The 20,484-nt window shown below is 39.3% G+C and overlaps 3 protein-coding genes across 3 annotated transcripts; all 3 read right to left on the bottom strand.

Moving 5' to 3' along the window:
• Positions 1 to 369: 369 nt before the first annotated feature.
• Positions 370 to 2,114, bottom strand: LOC120636840 (nascent polypeptide-associated complex subunit alpha, muscle-specific form-like). Its single transcript, XM_039908402.1, has 2 exons — positions 671 to 2,114; positions 370 to 605 (listed from the first exon to the last, which is right to left on the bottom strand). The coding sequence occupies exons 1-2, from the start codon at positions 2,112 to 2,114 to the stop codon at positions 370 to 372; spliced, it is 1,680 nt and encodes a 559-aa protein (XP_039764336.1).
• Positions 2,115 to 2,541: 427 nt separating this feature from the next.
• On the bottom strand, positions 2,542 to 3,364 carry LOC120636850. Its single transcript, XM_039908412.1, has 2 exons — positions 3,294 to 3,364; positions 2,542 to 3,169 (listed from the first exon to the last, which is right to left on the bottom strand). Exons 1-2 carry the CDS (start codon positions 3,297 to 3,299, stop codon positions 2,711 to 2,713), a joined length of 465 nt encoding a protein of 154 aa, XP_039764346.1. The 5' UTR covers positions 3,300 to 3,364; the 3' UTR covers positions 2,542 to 2,710.
• Positions 3,365 to 10,458: 7,094 nt separating this feature from the next.
• LOC120636839 lies at positions 10,459 to 12,782 on the bottom strand. The gene is made up of 2 exons (XM_039908401.1): positions 12,650 to 12,782; positions 10,459 to 11,423 (listed from the first exon to the last, which is right to left on the bottom strand). The coding sequence occupies exons 1-2, from the start codon at positions 12,780 to 12,782 to the stop codon at positions 10,459 to 10,461; spliced, it is 1,098 nt and encodes a 365-aa protein (XP_039764335.1).
• Between the last annotated feature and the right edge of the window lie 7,702 nt (positions 12,783 to 20,484).

The raw sequence follows: 20,484 nt of genomic DNA, 5'->3' as shown, positions 1-20,484 counted from the left end.
TATGACGCGGCGATCAGCGGTGCTGCGGCGACTTGGTATGTCCTGGATGGGGCTTACGCCCGCCGCTCAGCGAGGTCGAGCTTGCCAATGTGCATTGGCAAGCGCCCGTCAGCCAGCGGCGAGGAAGCGTTTGGAAGTCCGGTGGTTACGTGGTCCTCGTGGGGCGCTCCGTAGACAGCGCGTCTTCATCCGCCACTTGAAGACGCCTGTCTTGCAAAGAGGTGCCCACAGTCTTGACTATTCGACGGGGAATAGCCGACGTGGGCATCTCATGCATGGGGCCGGTATACCAAATGGATAGTAGGTCCTTGTGAGGATGGGGTTTGTTCTTCAAAAGGCCCATCGGCATTCCGGGGGGCAATATGGAGCTCATCCAGTGCAGAGCTCCATTATGCATGCCAGGATGAGCGGGACTGGGTCGCGCTGCTCCTGGATCGCCATCAGGACCTGATTCAGGGCACCGATGACGCGGGTCGTCCTTGTGTCCAATGGGCCGCGGGCCGGCTGAACTGCCGACTGCGGTACTCCCACTCGCTTCGCCTTCGTCCCCCTTTCGGGGGCAGCGACCACGGTGGGCTTGGACGGTCCGGCGGGCTGCGCTAGAGCTGCATCGTGATGAGGGGCGTCGCTGTGGATGGTGCGCTCGGCTTGCGCGCTTTGGCGCGCTTACCGCCACGCTTGCGGCGTCGCTTGCGGCCTTGCTGCTGCCCTGGCTGGTTGGCAGCGGCTGTCAGTGAACCGGGTGCATCTGCTTCTCTTTGCAGAGTAGCAGCAGTTGTGGCGCGCGCAGCTGTGGTAGTGCGCGCAGTGGTACCCGCTCGGCGGTTGCGGGCCTCCTTGCGGAAGACCGCGCAGGCTGCGTTGTTCGCCGTGTGTGCCTCCCCACAGTTGGCGCACGTCGGCGGCTCCTCCCGGGGACGAGGGCAGTCCCGGGCTGGGTGACTTCCCCCACATCTCACACAGGCAATGGGCCTGTGGCAGTTGTGGGAGGAGTGCCGGAACTGCTGGCATCGATGGCATTGCGCGGGCCCCTTCCTGCCGCGCCATGCCTCAATAATGACGCCGGGCATACAGAGGAGCTCGCGCACCTCATATATGCCCGGGGTGAGGTCCGACGTACGCTGCAGTTGCGCGTACATCAAACAGCCCGGTCTGCCCGGGCGGGCGGGGATCGCTCGCACGTGCTCCGGCGTGTAGCCAAGCTCGCGCAGCTCCTGCTCCACTAGTGCCGGATCCGTGTCGGCCGGCAGGCCGCGGATCGCCACCTTGAGGCTCCTCTCTGCTGGCAGCGAGTAGCAGAACCAGGAGATTCCGCTAGCACCCTCCAGCTGGGTCAGGTACCGCTGGATGAGGCGGAACTTGGGTATAAAACGGACGCCCTTGCCATAGGGGCGTCCGTTTGGTGTGTGTCCCAGGAGCTTCTTCAGCTCCCGGAAGTGGTGCGGCCAATCCGGCAACGCCTCCACTATCAGTGGAGGGTATTTGGCTGCTGTCTTCGGCGCTCCTCCGATGTCGATGGTAGCGGCTGGGGCAGCAGCGGCGGCTGTGGCGTCGTTTGGGGCGACGTTGGTGGCGCGGGTGGGGGCCGCGCCGGCGGCCTGTCGTGTCCGGGCGGCGTATGTCGGGCTCGGGGACGCTGAAGCATCCATCGGCGAGCTCGGCGATAGTGCGGGCATGCTTGATGGCATAAAAGCTGCCGGAGTCTTGGGTCCCCGTTTAGGCGGGGACGGGAATCTTCCCACGGCGATGTCCGCCTGTGCGGCGGTAAATCGCGGCGATCGCGGGGAAGGTATTGGTGCTGCAGTCCTGGTCCCTGGGTTGGGAGGTGCAGCAACGGTGGGCGTGGTCCGGGTCGGGGTCGGTGTCGCCTGTCGAGACAGCGCTGGCGACAGAGAGAGCGGGCTTGCAGCAAAAGCCACTTCTCCTGCTCCGGTGGAGGGCCCAGCACCGTGGGCCAAGGTGGTGCGGGTGGCGAGGCCGGTCGCGACGATCGCGTCCAGGCCGACTTCAAGCGCGGCGGTAGTGTTCCGCACGAACACTCTTCGCCTTATTGCGCGCGGACGGGTGGCACGCCGCTGCGGTAGCGGCGGCGGGTTAGGCGCCGGTGGCGGCATGGCCGAAGGCGCTAGGGTCGCGGGTAGCGGAGCCGAGGCTCAACGCTAAACACGGCGGTGCGGAGCGCAAGGCGCTCGACGCGGGAACGCGGGGGGGTGCGGAGCACGGGGGGCTCGACGCGGGACGCGGGGCGCTTCGGCGCGGGGCGGAGCTGCCTGACGTGGCCCGAGCAGCGGTGTCGGCACGCCAACCCCAACGACCCGGCCCCCGGGGCTTGCCGCTGGTGGCAGACCGGGGAACCAGAATCGGGGAGGAATGACGCGTAAATCCGAGCGCCGCCGCTGGACGCAGTTGGTTCGGTAGGCAGTCGCAGTGACCGAACACTAGGACGGGCCCGAACGCCGGTGCACAGGTGTGCACGCGATGGCAGCTCGAGCAACTCCTCATTTAACTCAACAACAACTCCTCCTCAGAAGTACATTTAAGAAAAAGGATAGCTTTTATATTAGTTTCGCTTGCATGAAGCAGTGGGGATAGCAAATAGATAAAGAAAAATATTTTTAAAATACAGGTAATAAGCACTTAAGTTTTCATGGGTTCGTATAGAGGGTCTTTTTACTTTGTGATGTTTACCGACCGCTGGTTCAGAGAATACTTATTGTTTCTGGTTATCTCTGTCAATAAAGTATTTTTTACAGTCATGCTTCCCAGCGATTTGCTTTGTAATGTTGTATATAATATCTCGCATGCTTTGATAGTGCTTATCACCAGCAGATTCAACGTAGTACTTTAATCGCAAATCTGCATATTTCCAGTATTCAAGAGGCGAAACATCTTTAAGACTCTTCATGTCATAGATGTCTATTTTGATTAGATGTGTTGCACTGATACTGTCATCGTCGTTGGATGAGATATATGATAGGCCCCCGTCACTTGCTTGCGCTACACATGAAGACTTTGACTGTCTCTTCTTTTTCTTTTGCTTTTCAAAAAAAGCATCTATACTGTTGCTCCTTCTCATTGCGGTCTTTTTATTGTCACTCATATCTTGATCATCTGATATATTGAGTGGATAATATAAGTGCTTTAAAGTATATTCATCATTCGGTGAATTCTAGAATAAATATGAGATCACGATTAAAACAAAATATTAATTAGATTCATAACAGTTCCACATCGTAAAGATTCAATTATAAGTTACGAATAGATAAAAAAAGACAAACGTATGTGATTCTTACCTCCATGATGAATAAATGTTGTTTCACACCACTGGTCGATCTTAGTAAGTGTTTAATAAGTAGACTTTTAAAACACTGGGTTGGATACTAACAGTCTGACACTGAATAAACTTATGCCTTAAAGACTTTTAAAATACTGGGTTAGATACTAACAGTCGGACACTGAATAAACTTATGGCTTGTATGGTTGAGTGAAACGTTTTATACGCACATTTTTATAATACAAGTTTGTTCTTGTCTTTAATTAATCATTGAAACTACCGTGGCTGTTTATTGCTTGTAACTAGGAATGGACAATAAAAAATACTTTGACAAAGGAAAGGTTGGGTTATTTATTACGGTGTTTCGTATAGTTAAATAAAAAAAATTCTTTAGATAATGTTCCAACGAACAATATATTTTTTTTGAGTTGAACAAGTAAGTTCTTGTCTGCAATCAGGTAGGTTTATTGTTTGTAACGAGGAATGTGCAACAAAAAATACTTTGGGAAAGGTTACTTGCGTGTTATTTATTTCAGTGCTCCATAAAATAGAATTAAAAAAACTTTGGAATCTTTTCGAGACGAAAATAATTTATTAACAATACATTGTCTTATTTTAAACGATGCTCTACTAAGAATTTCTCTTTTTTTGTTATAAATATTCTAATGTTTCAAACATGATGTGCATATCCTTTGTCAATAACAATTATCGAGTCTTTAATACACTTAATCAAACCAAAATCATTTTGATAATGCTGTAATATGTTAAACCTATCGTAATATCAAATATAGAGTTCTTAATAAACTTAATCAAACGAAAATCCATTTGATAATGCTGTAATATGTTAAACCTATCGTAATATAAAGTCCTTAATAAACTTAATGAAACCAAAATCATTTTAATAATTCTGTAATATGTTAAACCTATCGTAATATCAAATATAGAGTTCTTAATAAACTTAATCAAACGAAAATCCATTTGATAATGCTGTTGTTAAACCTATCGTAATATAAAGTCCTTAATAAACTTAATGAAACCAAAATCATTTTAATAATTCTGTAATATGTTAAACCTATCGTACGTAATGTTTTCATAAACCTATTTTAATAAGTTGTAAATATTCTTATTTTCCAAATATTATGTGCATATACTTAATCAATATCACATATTGAGACCTTAATAAACTTAATCAAAACGTAATTATTTTGATAACGCTGAAATATGTTAAGTTTATATATTTTGGTTTCATCTTATCAAAGTATGAATTTACTAATTGAAATTACGATAATTTGAATTACTAATTTAAAGTACGAGAAAATCTAATAATAATTAGAATAATAGCTTTGGTTTTAGAAACTTGTTAGAATTCGAATATACCTATATCGAATAGTAAAGTTAATAAAAAAAGTTATATCTGCTATAGTGTAATGCGTATTGGAACTTATCCCAATACGCATTACACTCATCCAGGAACTATATTCCAATATGAATTAGAATCCACAGACTTAGGTAAAAACCTGAGGTAGTGAGGTAGAGTCGGCGCATATATGAGTGCTATGAGATAGTATTTTGACCTATATAACATAATTGGAATTAGTTAGATTTTCATCAAAATCCAATAAGAATCTTATTAAAATCCTCAAAAAATTTTCGGATGGGGATTTCGGTTTCAGGATGGGGAAAAACGGGGTTTGCCCGGTTTCAGAAGTGTGGCAAATACGGCATTCTATACTACTTACGCATAATGATAAAAAAGTCATTCTATCAGGTTTTCCTGAGGTTTATACTTCAAGAGAATAAATTTTAATAATTTGTCATACAATACTACAGTGACAGCCATAATATCATCTGTTTTCACATTTATGGTCAAATGGGGTCACAGATAACTATGGCAAGGGCAAAGAGGTTTAGCCTTTTTATATATAATCTTTTTGCTTTTTGTTCCATAGTAAACTGTCACCCCATATGAGCATAAATGTGAACACGGCTATAGTATAAGTTGTGTTCAAATTGCGTAATGTGTAATTTGTATAACATCTTATTAAAAAAATATATCAAAATCATTTTACAGTTAACAATCTTCAGAATTTTCTATCTTGTGAGAGATGAGAGTGAAGCCTGCTTCTAAGCAGACTTGTCGTTAAGAAATTCATCAATCGTATAGTTTTATCCAATTTGTTATAACATATTGCTTATACTTATGCATTGGTACATACATATAAAACATTTAAAAATCTTAATGTATTATTCCAGATATTACTTGCAGGATTCATACACGCATAAATAGTAATGGTAAGATACTTAGTTATCTATGCAAAATTTCACCAAAATCCGTTTTGGGTCAAAATGAGGGTTTAAAAACCTATATTTTAAATCCCCCACAAACGTTAAGGAGGTGTTCCACGAAAAAAACTATGACAGTCTCCGGGATACAAGGTATATATATATATCTATCTATATCAGAGCAATGATTAACTCGAACATCTATATATATATCTATATAAAAGAAAGTTGTGTTAGTTACACCATTTATAACTGAAGAACGGCTGGACCAATTTTTATCATATTTGCTTTTTTGGATTCCTCTTAGACCGAAACAGGATAATAAGTATCAAAATATAACATTCATAGAATAAAATATATCCGCGGTACGAAGTTCGCCGGGACAGCTAGTAGATAATAAAGTAATAATGTGAAGAAACATATTAGGTTGGGGAAAAAGTTTCTTCGCATTTTTTAAGAAAATTCAAAACATTTTTTAATATAGTTTATGTACATTTATTTAGTGGAAATCTGAAGGTGCAAGGTCTGGACTATACGGTGGATGCATTAACACCTCCCAGCCAAACTCTCTTAACTTTTGCTGAGTGGCTAAAGATGTGTGAGGTCTAGCGTTATCAGGATGAAAAACCACACCCGTTCTGTTGATTCATTCCGGCCGCTTTCTCTCAACTTCTTGCTTTAATCTAATCTCGTCATATGTAATTAGGTGTATACATAAATATTTTCAACAAGCATATTTGAATATGAAATTTAATTGAATACGTTGAAGTTGTGCATCAATGCAGGCCATTTAGTAGATTAACTGAACTCCAATGTCACATTTATTAACTTGCAACTCACTAGAGGCACTGAACTTTAGTGTAACTTTTGCCAAGCTAATATACTTACTACCTCCAAGTTTGTGAGGGCTTTCCGAGTAATTATCACTTCATCTGATGAAAATACTTCGTCGTAGTCTACATCTCATTCGATATGATGGCATTCCGGAGAAATCTGGAGAAAACTTAATAGGTATTTTGGAAGTCACAACAAAACATGCAAAATTTCCTTTGAAGCCATGCGACATAGACTTTATTACCCGGGTGGCCCCTATGAACAAGGTGAATAAGAAGCCTAAGCTAATTATTATACGGTTTTTATCACGCTATAATAAGGATGAGTTTTTGAGCAGAGTGAGACAACTTGGAAGTTGAAAGGCGTATGACTTAGGCTTTACGGGTGTGCAATCTTCAATTTTCTTTAACGATCATTTGACAAGTGCAAATAAGGGGTTATTACACCAGGCTAAAAATAAGTGTAAGGAATGCAATTATCGCTTTGTTTGGGTTAAAAACTGTAGTTTTATGGTGCGTAAATCCGAATCTAGTCCCGTTCTTCACATTAACACTGAGGCAGATTTATTCAAAATAAAATGAGTGCCATCTTTGTTTATAATGTTATAATATATGATCAAACGAACTTGCAAAGTGAAGTTCGATCGATATTATATGAGTACGCTTCATTCGAAGATATAATAAACAACATGTAGTCCTTTTACCCTGCAGGCAACATTTCGCACATTTAGTAATAAGTAGGTAGTATTACTTTTTTTTTTTTTTTTTTTTTTTTTTTTTTTTTTTCTTGTGGGTAGGCTCTGCGACTAGTCGTCATTCTTTAGAGTAAGATATAACACAAGGAACAAAATTTTCTTTATAAGGGTACGGGTGGGAGGGAGTCTATATCTTCGAATGAAGCGTACTCATATAATATCGATCGAACTTCACTTTGCAAGTTCGTTTGATCATATATTATATTTCGTCGCTTCATTCTTCAGATATAATAAACAACATGTAGATGTTTAGAGAGGAAAATTTTGTAAAACTGAAAAAATAAACTAGTTCTATGTTTAGCCAAACCAATCACATTTTAATAGTTATATAAAAAATAAACCTTACACTTATTCCATAAGGACAAAAGAAAATATGTTATTAATCAGTTAGTGTTTAACAATTTTAATAAATCAACCTATTAATTCATTACCTAATAGGTATACATTGTAATTAATACCTGCCACTAGAATAATTACGTTTCTCTAGGTAACAAGACAGACCTGGCAAAGATATTATGGTCATCTAATATTTTGCGGTGGTAAAACTTTGCGAAGGACTGTGACCCACTCGTCCAATCAGCAGTTTTCCTAATGGTATCTAATGAAATACCGGCAGCGCGCGCCGCGGATGTGGCAGCGTGGCGTGTGCTGTGCGCGCCGAACATTGACACATCCACACCGCTTTCGCTCATAACTTGTTTAATCCACCTGCTGATGGTTTGGGAGGTCGCAGGCCTTAATGGTTGTTTGAATGTCAATATTAGACTATTCGAAGTTACTGGTCTAACATTCTTTGTGAGGAATATATAGTCCTCAATGACGGTAGCGGGACAAATTGATCTACTCTCATTAAAATATGGTAAAAATAATACCGGCTGTTCACGTCCAGCTGCAGATGTTTTTATCGCATCTGATATCCCTATATTAACGCCCGTGGGACCTATCATTATATTATCTAATTTTATCAGCGAAAAAGTTTGCACTCGATGTGCTGTGCACAGAGCAAGAAGCATCACCGATTTTTTTGGTGATTTTTTCTATCGAAAGATTTCTATTGGGTGTCCAATTCGCGATAAAATTTAATACTACCTGTGGGTCCCAAGTGAACGAATACTTCGGTGTAGCTGGTCTTAATTTATAGGCACCTTTGAGTAACCGTTTTACTTGATCGTTGGTAGTTAAATCACTACCTAACAGTAAAGACAGCGCGGAACGGTGGCTGTTCAGGGAGCCGTATGCGGCTCCTTTATTAAATTGTTCGGTTAAAAATACCATTATTGATGAAAGTGCACACTTGTAGGGGCTAAGTTTATTAGTGAGACAGAACTGCCACCATAATTTATAGGTCCCGCTGTATTGGTCTAATGTATTTTTAGACAAGGATGCCATGATTAAATCTAGCGCCTGGCTTGGTGTTCCTCTTGCCATGAACGCTGACCTGAGCACACTGCTGCCCCCAGGGTAATCTGTTTCAAGTGGCGATGTTGAGTCCTGTAAGAGGACGAGGGAAGATTAAAATTTGGTGTAAAGTATATAATATCAGATTGGACCATGCTTAATAATATTGGGAACCATGGCTGTGACGGCCAGTAGGGAAAGATTAAAATACCCTCTGCGTCGTCATTTATGATTTTTTGTAAGCATTTCAAAATCATTGTGAATGGTGGGAATGCATAGAAAAATAATGATTTCCAACTTATAGTAAATGCATCTACAGCTAAGGAATCCGGGTCTTGTTTCCAGGAGACGTAAGTATTACATTTGGCGTTGGTTCGAGAAGCGAAAAGATCAATTACTGGTTCGCCGAATGCTGTTGTCACTCTCTGATATTCCGAATCCGATAATTGCCATTCAATATCAGGATTTTCCCTTCGAGATTCTCGGTCTGCATCTACATTATCTTTCGTGTTGATATATGATGCAAAAATCCAAATATTTCGCTCCTCACACCATCGCCAAATGGACCTGGTCAAATCACTAAGATGAGGAAACTGGATCCCTCCCATCCGATTTATATTGCTGATAGCGGTCGTGTTATCAACGCGTAACAGTATATTAATATTAGTTTTCTCGCGAGCAAAACATTTTAGACCGAGAAAAACGGCCAGTAATTCTAAATAATTTATGTGGAAATTACGTTCGCTATCTGTCCACCCACCGTTTGCGCTATTGTTCTCGCAGTAAGCTCCCCAGCCTGTCCCGGATGCGTCTGTAAAAATTTCCAAGTTAAAGTTAGGAATTATAAGCGTGTTTGATGTGGTATGAATGTTATTCGACCACCACATTAAATCTGGTAAGATATCAACCTTAGGTTTGAATCTTACACCGTAACTTTTATACTTCTTGAGAGCCAGGTATTTCTGTCTCTCTAGCTTCTTTGTATAAAGCCAACCATATCTTGCAGCCGGGCAGGCTGAGGTAAGAACACCTATTAGGTGAGCGAAATCTCTAATAGTACAAATCGGTAGACTAGAAAATTTTTGTACTAAATTAAAAATATTATTTCTTTTATCTGAGGGGAGCGATATTGTCATATTTACCGAATTATACATAAACCCTAAAAACTTGCAACACTGTTGTGGGTTTAACTTACTTTTATCGTAATTAATTACGAAACCTAAGCAATTAAGTAACCTTACGGTCTCGTTTACATTCCTAAGGCATTCATCGAAGTTATCCCCAATGCACATTATGTCATCCAAATATAAGACTGATTTAAACCCACGATACCTTAAATACCTAACTACTTCCTTCATTAACTTAGTGAAAGTTCGCGGAGCGGAACACAGACCATAAGGCATCGCATTGAATTCGTAGGTTAATATTTGTGCATTTTCATTTTTGAACTGAAATCGTAAATATTTACGTTGGAAAGACGATATCGGGACAAGTAAATAGGATTCTTTAAGATCTATGGACGCCATAAAACCCTTTCGTGGTATCATTTTTGATGCCGTTGTATGATCCTCCATCTTAAAATGAGAATTAGAAACGAATTTATTTAATTGTTTTAGATTGAGAATAAATCTATGACCACCATTAGATTTTTGTGCTAAAAAGATGTTAGAAATAAACTGATCTCTTCGAGGTTTACACTCATTAATAGCACCTAATTCTAATAAATTCCTTATGGCTAGTGCCATTTCTTGTTTTTCTCCGATTGAGAAGGAATTATGAGGGGTGTTATTTTGCACTACTTCACGAGTGAATGGTATACAATAACCATTGTGCACCCAATCTAAAACAATGGGATTTTTAGTAACCCTAAGCCAACAAGGATAGTAATGCCGCAGCCTGCCAGCGTGTACCTGTGTTAGTGCCGTGTTGGGGCACGCTTGTTGACAGGGTTCATTGTGCTCGAAGTTGAATTCCGCGTTGACGGCGGTGGCATGGACGCCGGCGCGCGGCGATATTGAGTTCGGTACGATCCTGCCCGCCCCCCCCTGCTGAACGACTGGTAGCGAGAGGGGCCGGACCAGTTTCCCTGAGGACGAGGGCGAGCGGCTGCAAAGGAAGAACTCGGTGTCGACGCTTTCGGATTGGGGACTTTTTTAATTTGAAGGCCTTGCCTTTCAATTGCCTTTGAAGCTTTGATTTTGTCCGGTAATGTATTTCCGAAAAGGGTTTCATCCCGCTCATGGTTTTGAATTACGGCCAAAAAGGATTTATCCAGTCCCGGAGTAATGAGCTTCGATCTTACTTGCGTCTCAGTAAAGTGAAGATCAGTAAGTATTCGACAGCTATCCGATAAAATTTTTACTGCTTGTACCTTGTCATCGCCGGTCAATAACAAAGTCATCGCTTTGTTTATAGCTGTTATACCTAGGCCCAGCTGATCCTGCCTTGTCTGGAGCTTTCTGTCCCGGGCCCTTACAATATCCGCGACAGCGGCAGATATTTTTGGATTTAAGGTTGGGGCTTTTAACAGTTTACAATTATCTGGAGCCACATACTCCTTTAAAAGCTTTTCTTTTATCTCCGCTTGAAGGCCCTTTTTTAAGATTGGGAGCCATCGCTGCGCCAATTTGCCATGGATGTCAGGGCCATAAATCGGAATATCGTCCACTGCGTCCCCCAGTGCATGCAATAACTCTGGTTCGAGTTCCGGCATCGCCTCTGTGCATACGTCTTGCGACGATGGGACAATCTCATCTACATGTTCGCAAGTCGATGGAGGCAGAGCTCCCGAACGCTGTGCCGACTGAGACGATGGTGTCGGCGAATGAGGTAACAAGGGTGGTGCGTCATTATGCTCATTTGACTCTTGTGTTCCATTTTCTAAGAAAAGAAAACGATAAAGTTAAAACTTTTTTTTTTTTTTTTTATAGGTACTGCTATATATTAGCAATGTTACAGATTTAAATATTTTGAACAAACAAGAGTTTAGGTTTTTGGCATCCGCTTAACCATCGTGTTAACCCGCAGTTAACCGCCAGGAAAGCTTACAGATACCTTTATATTTTAGGTCAAGTCGACCCGGCTCAACCATTGGGATCACTTTTGGCGTCATACTTGTCCTTCGTGTTAACCCGCAGTTAACCGCCAGGAAAGCCTACTAGACGCTTTACGCACATCAAAGAATCACACACTGTAAAGTATTGTTAAAGCACTTACCCATATTGTCTTCGGAATCCGACGATGAGTACATGATTACACGTCGATGTTTTTTCTCATTTTTTTTCTCAAGCTTTTTAATTTTTTCACTGTAATATTTTATTTTTTCCTCAGCACTTCGTTTACGCATTTTAGAAGCGTGTGCTTGTTGCCTCGCACGGAAATAGAATGACGACTAGTCGCAGAGCCTACCCACAAGAAAACAAAAAAAAAAAAAAAAGTAATACTACCTACTTATTACTAAATGTGCGAAATGTTGCCTGCAGGGTAAAAGGACTACATGTTGTTTATTATATCTGAAGAATGAAGAAATATAATATTTAGTTTAGTCACTTTTATTAAAACCAGAGATAATTGTCACATTTTTGCCCATTTAGGTATTATCAAGTTAACATACTCAATCATATTTATGTGTTTGAGTCATTGTATTAGTAGAATAGTTACTTTCTTCTACCAATTCTCCCTAATTAGTGTTATGGATCATATACATTTCATGATTTTGTTGTTTTTAAAAGAAATTATTAGAGAGTATATTTATATAAGTTGTTTGCTGTTTCTAAAGAGTTACAAAGCTACTCTAAATATTTTTTCCAGACTTAGTACAAGAAATTACAAAGATTTGAGTCTTTTCTTAGGCTTAAAGAATATTTTTAGGTTTTTGTTCTCATTAGTGCTTGAAGGGTGTTTTATTTATTTCCATGGAGTTTATTTAATGTTTTTAGTTTTTATAAGATATTTCTATATGTTTTGGAATGTCAAGTCCATTTTGTTACTTTTGGTATTTGAAATTATAAAAATTGTATGTCATGAAGAACGTGTACTTTATTACTATATAAGTTTGAGACTTACTATGAAAAATGTCCGAAGATCTTTAATTATTCGGTTGTTACGGTGTTTTTCCGAATGTTTTTGTTGTTCGCTGATTACCTTGAAAGTTCTATACATCCACTGTCTATTAACGTTAAAGAGTTGGGCGCAGGCCTGGTTCAAGGGTGCTAGGGTGATGGGTTGTGAGCCCGCCATTCTGCGTCAAGTCAGTTTTGTGGTAAATTATAGTTTAAGTATAAAGTTTTATCTCATTATGTGTAGGTTAGTTCATTTATTCACAATTTACTTATCATGTGAATTCTTTATTAAAATTAATCATAATTTGTGTATTCTGCGACACAATTATATTCATACGTCAGTTTCATCTAACGACAACTTGGCGCATGTCATAATAGTTATTTGCGAGTTATTTTGTATGTATTATACTTATACCATTAAAATACGCGTAAATATTTGAAAATTTACTATCAAAACGTTCGCGGGCTACGTACGAAGACAAATATAATCTTTTTAGAAGTGTATTAAATTGTGATTATGATATTATATGTCTGACGGAAACCTGGCTGCTCCCGAGTATTTTTGATCTCGAATTATTTGACAACAGATACAGTGTCTATCGTTGTGACCGTAACTATGTACTGAGGGGGGACAAAATGGGTGGTGGTGTTTTAATAGCAGTTAATCGTGAACTCAAAGTTAAGTACTCAACTACCATCCCATCGCCCGACTCAGTGGCTGACATTATTTGTGTTTCAGTTACCATTAAAAGCCGACATATACAAACTTGGAACTTTTATTGTTGCTATTTTCCTCCATGTCGTGCTCACAGGGACTTGTTGTTAAATTTTTATGAACGAATGACGGATTTGACTTTGGCTAGTCCTGAGGCAGTCTATTGAGGCCTACAGCACACTGGTCAGAAAAATTTTAAAATCCGTTAGTTTTATTGAGTTACTGTGTAATTGTTTTTTTTCTGTTGTTTTCCATTATTTATTTTACAGCTGGCGGATTGGGAAAATTAGTTCGTGTATAGTTTTAAAAGACACTTTGTCGTTATTATTATAATATACATATATTTTTTTTTTTATTAAATTTTAATTTATTTTATTATGTTTATATTTATTATATTAATATTTATTATTTTATTATGTCGTCAGATAGTCTAAATAGTGATCTTTTTCTGTCTATGTCTTCTAGTTCCAATAGTTTATGTTTCTGAAAACTGGCTTAAAACTTCTTTACCTTCATCAGCCTTCTCTTTACCAGGTTTTCGACTAATTCGGAATGACCGTGTTGGCAGGGGAGGGGGTGGAGTTGCGATCTATTTGCGATCCTATATTCCTTTCTCTGTTGTTAGTTCGTCGTCTCAACCCCCTCTTCCTGATGCGGCTGAGCACTTACTGGTGGAAGTTCTCCTATCTCATACTAAAATCCTTCTTGGTGTATTCTATTGCCCACCATCTATTTCCAATTACTTTCACTCTTTTGAAACCCTGTTAGAAAAAGTAATCCCCTCGTACAGCCATTCAATTATTATGGGAGACTTTAATACATGCTTACTTAAAGATGATCATCGTACCAGGAATCTTCTGGCTACGATAGAATCCTGTAGTCTTTCGCTACTGCCTCTTGCCGCTACACATTATTCTCCCGGCTGTACTCCCTCTCTTCTTGACTTAATTATAGTTTCTTCTCCAGACTTCGTCAATAAGCATGGTCAATGTCTTGCTGATGCATTTTCCTATCACGATTTGATTTATCTCTCCTATAATATACGTCCTCCTAAATCGAAAGCGAGAATTCTTCTGCGGCGTAACTTTGGAGGGATTCATAAGAGTCTTCTATGTTATGATGCCAGACATTTAGATTGGGCGGCTATCATGGATGTAGATTCCGTTGATCGCAAGGTCGAAATATTCAACACGCTGATTACACAGCTCTATGATAAGCATGCTCCGGTAAGACCAATTAAAATTAAGCACTTGCCAGCTCCGTGGTTATCAGAGGAGATTAAAATTCTAATGCATAAGAAGAACACGGCAAAATTTAATTATAAAATTAATGATTCTGATGCTAACCGTATAAAGTATCATAAAGCACGAAATCGCTGTAATACATTGTGTAGAGATGCCCAACGTCGCCACATCCATTAATCAGTCGAGAACGGTGATACCGCTAAGACTTGGAAATTTCTTGAGTCACTTGAAGTTGGTAAATCATCCCCTAAGACTTCTATCAACATTGATATTGAACTCCTTAGTAAACATTTCTCTACTTCTGATACAATTGATAGTGTCAATAAGGAGCGTACTCTTAGTATTCTTTCTTCGCCATCAACTCCAGACTTTTTACCTTTTACCTTCGAGACTTTCACTGAATGTGATGTTAAGAAGAGCATATTGTCCATCGCCTCGAATGCAATCGGTACTGATAGCGTCAGCCGTAATATGATCGTTCCCATTCTTGATGTTGTTTCCCCTTTTCTTACCCATATTCTGAACTATTCTACCATCTTGACTAGCAAATTTCCTGAAGCTTGGAAGAATGCACAAGTCACCCCTCTGCCTAAAAAGGCCAATCCTGCTTCTTTCTCTGATTTCCGTCCCATTTCTATTTTACCGTTCCTTTCTAAAGTTCTTGAGAAGCTAGTTTACGAACAATTCAATCTTTTCCTTAATAAAAACTTACTTCTCAGTCCCTTGCAGTGGCTTTCGTGCTGGTCATAGTACAGTTACAGCGCTAGTTAAAGTAACTGATGATTTTCGGTGGGCGATGGATGATAAGGAACTCACAGTACTGATACTGCTAGACTTCAGTAATGCTTTTAACTCAGTTGATTATGATATCTTGTTGAGTATCCTGCGCTCCATTAACATATCTCCATCGGTGATAGATTGGTTTCGGAGTTACCTGTTTGGTCGTCGGCAACGCATTCGGATTGAGGAGACCTCTTCATCCTGGTGTGATGTTGCGGCCGGGGTACCTCAGGGCGGCGTGTTATCTCCCTTACTCTTTGCTATTTTTATTAATTCAATTTCCCAATGTATCTCTTCTCTCTATCACATGTATGCAGATGATCTCCAAATCTATCGCCATTCAACCCTTGATAACCTTGGTTCTACTGTTGCTGCTATTAATACAGATCTTAAGGAAATTTTTGAGTGGAGCAGGCAGTATGGAGTTAAGGTTAATCCAGCTAAATCTCAGGCTATTATTATTGGAAGCCCTGGTATGCGTTCAAGGGTTGATTGGGAAAATCTACCTAGTGTTGATTTTAATGGTGTCACAATTCCGTTTTGTGCCTCTTGATAAAGAGACCTTGGCTTGCATCTTGATAAAGAGTTATCGTGGTCTGTGCAAGTCAGGGATTTGAGTAGAAGGACTTTTGGCACTTTTAGGTCGCTGTGCCGTCTGCGATCCATTCTTCCAATCCCGACTAAAGTTATGTTAGCACATTCTCTTTTTCTCTCTTTTCTCGACTATGCGGACGCAAGCTATCTTAATTTGACCGAGGACTATCTTAACAAACTTGAGCGTCTTCAAAATCTAGCTATTCGGTTCATATTTGGATTACGCAAATATGACCATGTATCTGAATTTCGTCAGAAGCTTAAGTGGCTCCCTATCCGCCGTCGCCGGGATCTTCATGTACTTTCACTTCTGTACTGTGTGTTATTTAATCCTAAGACTCCTTCTTATCTTAACGAGAAGTTTAAATTTCTTGGAGTGCAGTCTGAACTTAGATCGAGTCGTGCGCTGACTTTGAGCATGCCGTTCCACAAAACGAAGTTTTATAAGCATTTGTTCACTGTCAAAGCTACTGAATTGTGGAATGCACTCACATTGAACATAAGACAGTCGAAGTCATTGGGCATATTTAAAAATGCTGAATTTAAACTAGATAGCCAGACAACGGAGAAGCTCTCCAATATGAACATTGTACATCAAAATATACAGAGCTTAACCGGCAAAGAAATTGAAATAGAACTGTTTGTGGAAAAACTCAATATACACATTCTGTGTATTACTGAGCATTGGCTCACTGGTGCACATCCAGCAGTTATCTTAAGGAATTTCAAAATGTCAAGTGTGTTCTTCAGAAGGACTGCAATTCATGGTGGGTCCTTAATTTTTGTACACAATAATATAACTTGTAAGGAGCGAAAAGACATAGTTAGTCTTTCTGTTGAACGCACTGTAGAACTATCTTGTGTGGAGCTGGAGCGATTTATAATAGTGTGTGTATATCGTCCCCCCTCAGGTGATTTTAGCCTTTTTGAGGATGTAATGGAAGATGTGCTTAAGCGATTGTCTGTATCCACAAAAAAAGCAATAGTATGCGGGGATTTTAATGTTGATATTTTACTTAGTAATGCAACTACGACTAGGTTGCTAAACTTATTTAAATGTTTTAATTTAAATTATGCTTTTAGTGAACCTACTAGAATCACAGCAACCTCAGCATCGTGTTTAGATAATATTTTTCACAACTGTGAGATCTTAGGTAAATCGATAATAACCAACTTAAGATCAGATCATTGTGGCCAACAAATTACTGTTTTGAATAATATAAACAAAGATAAACATATCGTCAAGTGTAGGCCGATAACTAAGAGCAAATTGACGCGATTCAAAGGTGAAATATCATCCAAAATTCCTGCCCTTGTCTTTAAGAACGGTCATCCTGACAGCATTTATGGTACGCTCTTTAATATTATAGAAAATGAATTTAACAAAATATTCAATTTCAAACATATAGATTTCAATAAAAAAATAAAGTTTAGCGATTGGGCAACTATTGGCATATACAAAAGTAGAGATAATATTTTGTATGAGCTCTATGGTGAAAAACAATATAACCATACTCCAGCTTTCCTACAACACGTAAAAATGTACTCTAAAACGTTTAAGAACGTTTGCTTTCATGCTAAGTCGCTATACTTTAAGGATCAAATCATAAAATCGGATAACAAAGTACAAACAACCTGGAAAATTGTTAATAATGAAACTGGGAAAGCTAAATCTCGCAACGTAAACTTTGAATTAATTATTAATGATAATAAAGTTACCGCTGACAGTGAGGTTGCAAGTACCTTTGAAAACTTTTTTCAGAGTGTTCCTATTTTGTTGACTGATTCACTTAATTCTTCACCTACTGCAGCTCAGAGTTTATTGAGGAACAACGTTAATGAGTGCAACGTTTTATTTAATTTTAAACATATATCTGCATATGATATAATAAAGAATTTTAAGTTGTTGAAACAGAAAAAAACCGGTGATTTATGGGGTATGTCTGTAATGGTAATATCTAACATTATAGACGTTATTGCCCCTTACTTAGCCATACTTTTTAATGAATGTGTTGATAGAGGTACTTTTCCAAATTTAATGAAACATAGTAAACTTATACCTCTATTTAAATCTGGCAATAAAAACGACATTAACAATTACAGACCCATTTCAATCTTACCAGCTCTTAGTAAGGTCTTTGAAAAAATTATATTAAATCAACTTTTGAATCACTTCAATGTAAATAACTTACTACATCCGGAGCAGTACGGTTTTACTAAAGGTCGTAGCACCACGGATGCAGGCGCTAAACTTTTAAAACATGTGTACGATGCCTGGGAACGTTCGCAGAATGCCATTGGTGTTTTTTGTGATCTATCCAAAGCATTCGATTGTGTCGATCATAAAACCTTGCTTCTTAAACTAGCCCATTATGGTATCAAAAACGTTGCACTAAATTTGGTTGCCTCTTATCTCAGTGACAGAACCCAAAGGGTTTGCATAAAAGACATTAAGTCGCAGGGGTCGGCTACGTCAATGGGTGTCCCACAGGGTTCAATCTTGGGTCCCTTTCTATTTTTGGTGTATATAAATGATCTACCACACCATGTCAGTGAAACCTGTGACATTGTACTGTTTGCTGATGATACATCTCTAATTTTTAAAACTGATAGAGGTAGAGACAACTCTGACGATGTAAGCCGTGCTATGTCGCATGTGTCGCACTGGTTTACTGTCAATAATTTACTTTTAAATGCAAAAAAAACTAAGTGTGTGGAATTTATTTTACCAAATGTAAAGAAAGTTAATAAAAATATAATAATAAATGGAGAATCACTAAAAATGGAAGATTCCACAGTTTTTCTGGGCATGACCTTGGATTGTAAGCTTCAGTGGGGTACCCATATAGATACACTAGCAGGTAAACTAAGCTCGGCTGCCTACGCCGTCAGGAAAATTAGACAGATTACTGACGTAGAAACAGCAAGACTTGTTTACTTCGCGTACTTTCATAGTGTGATGTCTTACGGGATCTTATTATGGGGCAAAGCTGCTGATATTGAAACTATATTCATATTGCAGAAAAGAGCTGTACGGTCAATATATAAACTTAAATCACGTGAATCCCTCCGTGAAAAATTTAAAGAAATTGGTATACTTACGGTAGCCTCACAATACATTTATAACAATATAGTATTTGTAAGACAACATATTAGTCTTTATAAACAAAAAGTGGATATAAACAGTCGACTTACAAGAAATGGTCATAAATTAGTGACATCTGCATATCGTCTGCGAAAGGTGCAGAAGTCATTTGTGGGATTGAGTATACGCTTTTATAATATGATTCCTAAGGTAATTTTGGACCTACCAATCCATAAGTTTAAAGAATGTGTTAAAACACATTTATTACAGCGAGGTTATTATACAATTGATGAGTTTCTTAATGACAAGGTTGCTTGGAAGCATCCGGCTCCGCTTTCATCTCTCACAAGATAGAAAAATGAATGTTAAAATATAAAATGTAAATTTTTGATGTTGGAAAAGAGCAACTGCTGAGTTTCTTGCCGGCTTCTTCTCGGTAGAATCTGCCTTCCGAACCGGTGGTAGAGTCACTACACACGGACAGACTTGACGTTTCAAAAGTGCTTGTATTAGGCCTACTTGAAATAAATGAATTTTGAATTTTGAATTTGAATTTTTTTTGAATTTTTTTGAATTTTTTTGAATTTTGCTGTTAAGGCTCATTATCTTGCTCAGTAAAGACGACTATTATTATTTATTTATCTACTCAAACTCATATTTAAGTATTTACGGTATATTAAGATATGTATTAGTATATTTATTTTTTTATATTTATCAATAATATTTTTTATTTTTTTTTATTTGTGTAGTCTGGTTTATGTATTAGTATGTAGATATTCGTATGTATGTACTAAATAGTGTACCCCACCTATTTGTTTTCTTTTTAGTTTTCCTAATCCTAAGGTTGCCTGGCAGAGATCGCTACTTAGCGATAAGGCCGCCTTTTGTATCCTGCTTCATTCTTCACGTGTTTGTTCTTTTTTTGTCTCGTTTTTTTGAGTGGTGTACAAATAAAGAGTATAAATAAATGATTATTATATTGTATTTGGGGACTTCAACATACCTAATGCTACTTCGGTGAGCAATGTGCATCCACACGTGTCTCTCCAGGGTGACTTTCCATCGGATTTAGTCAACGAGCTTTCAAATTTTCTTGCTTTTAATAATTTTCAGCAATACAATGGAATAAATAATTCCAACAATCGTATTTTGGATCTAGTAATGTCGAATATTGAGTGTAAAATCATCTCATCTTCGGCGCCACTGGTGCCTGAGGATGCACATCATCCGGCTTTCGAGGTTATCCTGGCTAGTACAAGCGGAAAGTCACTTGGACCCCGGCAAAATAAGATAAGAATATTTAAGACTGCAGATTATGACGAAATAAATAAAGCTTTGTCGGTGTTTGATTGGGAAAGTTATTTACTTTCTGATGATATTGAAGTTTCGGTTGAGAGATTTTACATTAAATGAAATGAAGTTATTGAGAAATTTGTCCCTTGTAAGTCTTTTAATTGTAACG

The sequence above is a fragment of the Pararge aegeria genome (assembly GCF_905163445.1).
Source record: "Pararge aegeria chromosome W unlocalized genomic scaffold, ilParAegt1.1 SUPER_W_unloc_4, whole genome shotgun sequence".
In the NCBI taxonomy this organism is placed as follows: domain Eukaryota; kingdom Metazoa; phylum Arthropoda; class Insecta; order Lepidoptera; family Nymphalidae; genus Pararge; species Pararge aegeria.
Note: the sequence above shows the minus strand (reverse complement) of the source record. Positions and strands in the feature narration are given on the sequence as shown.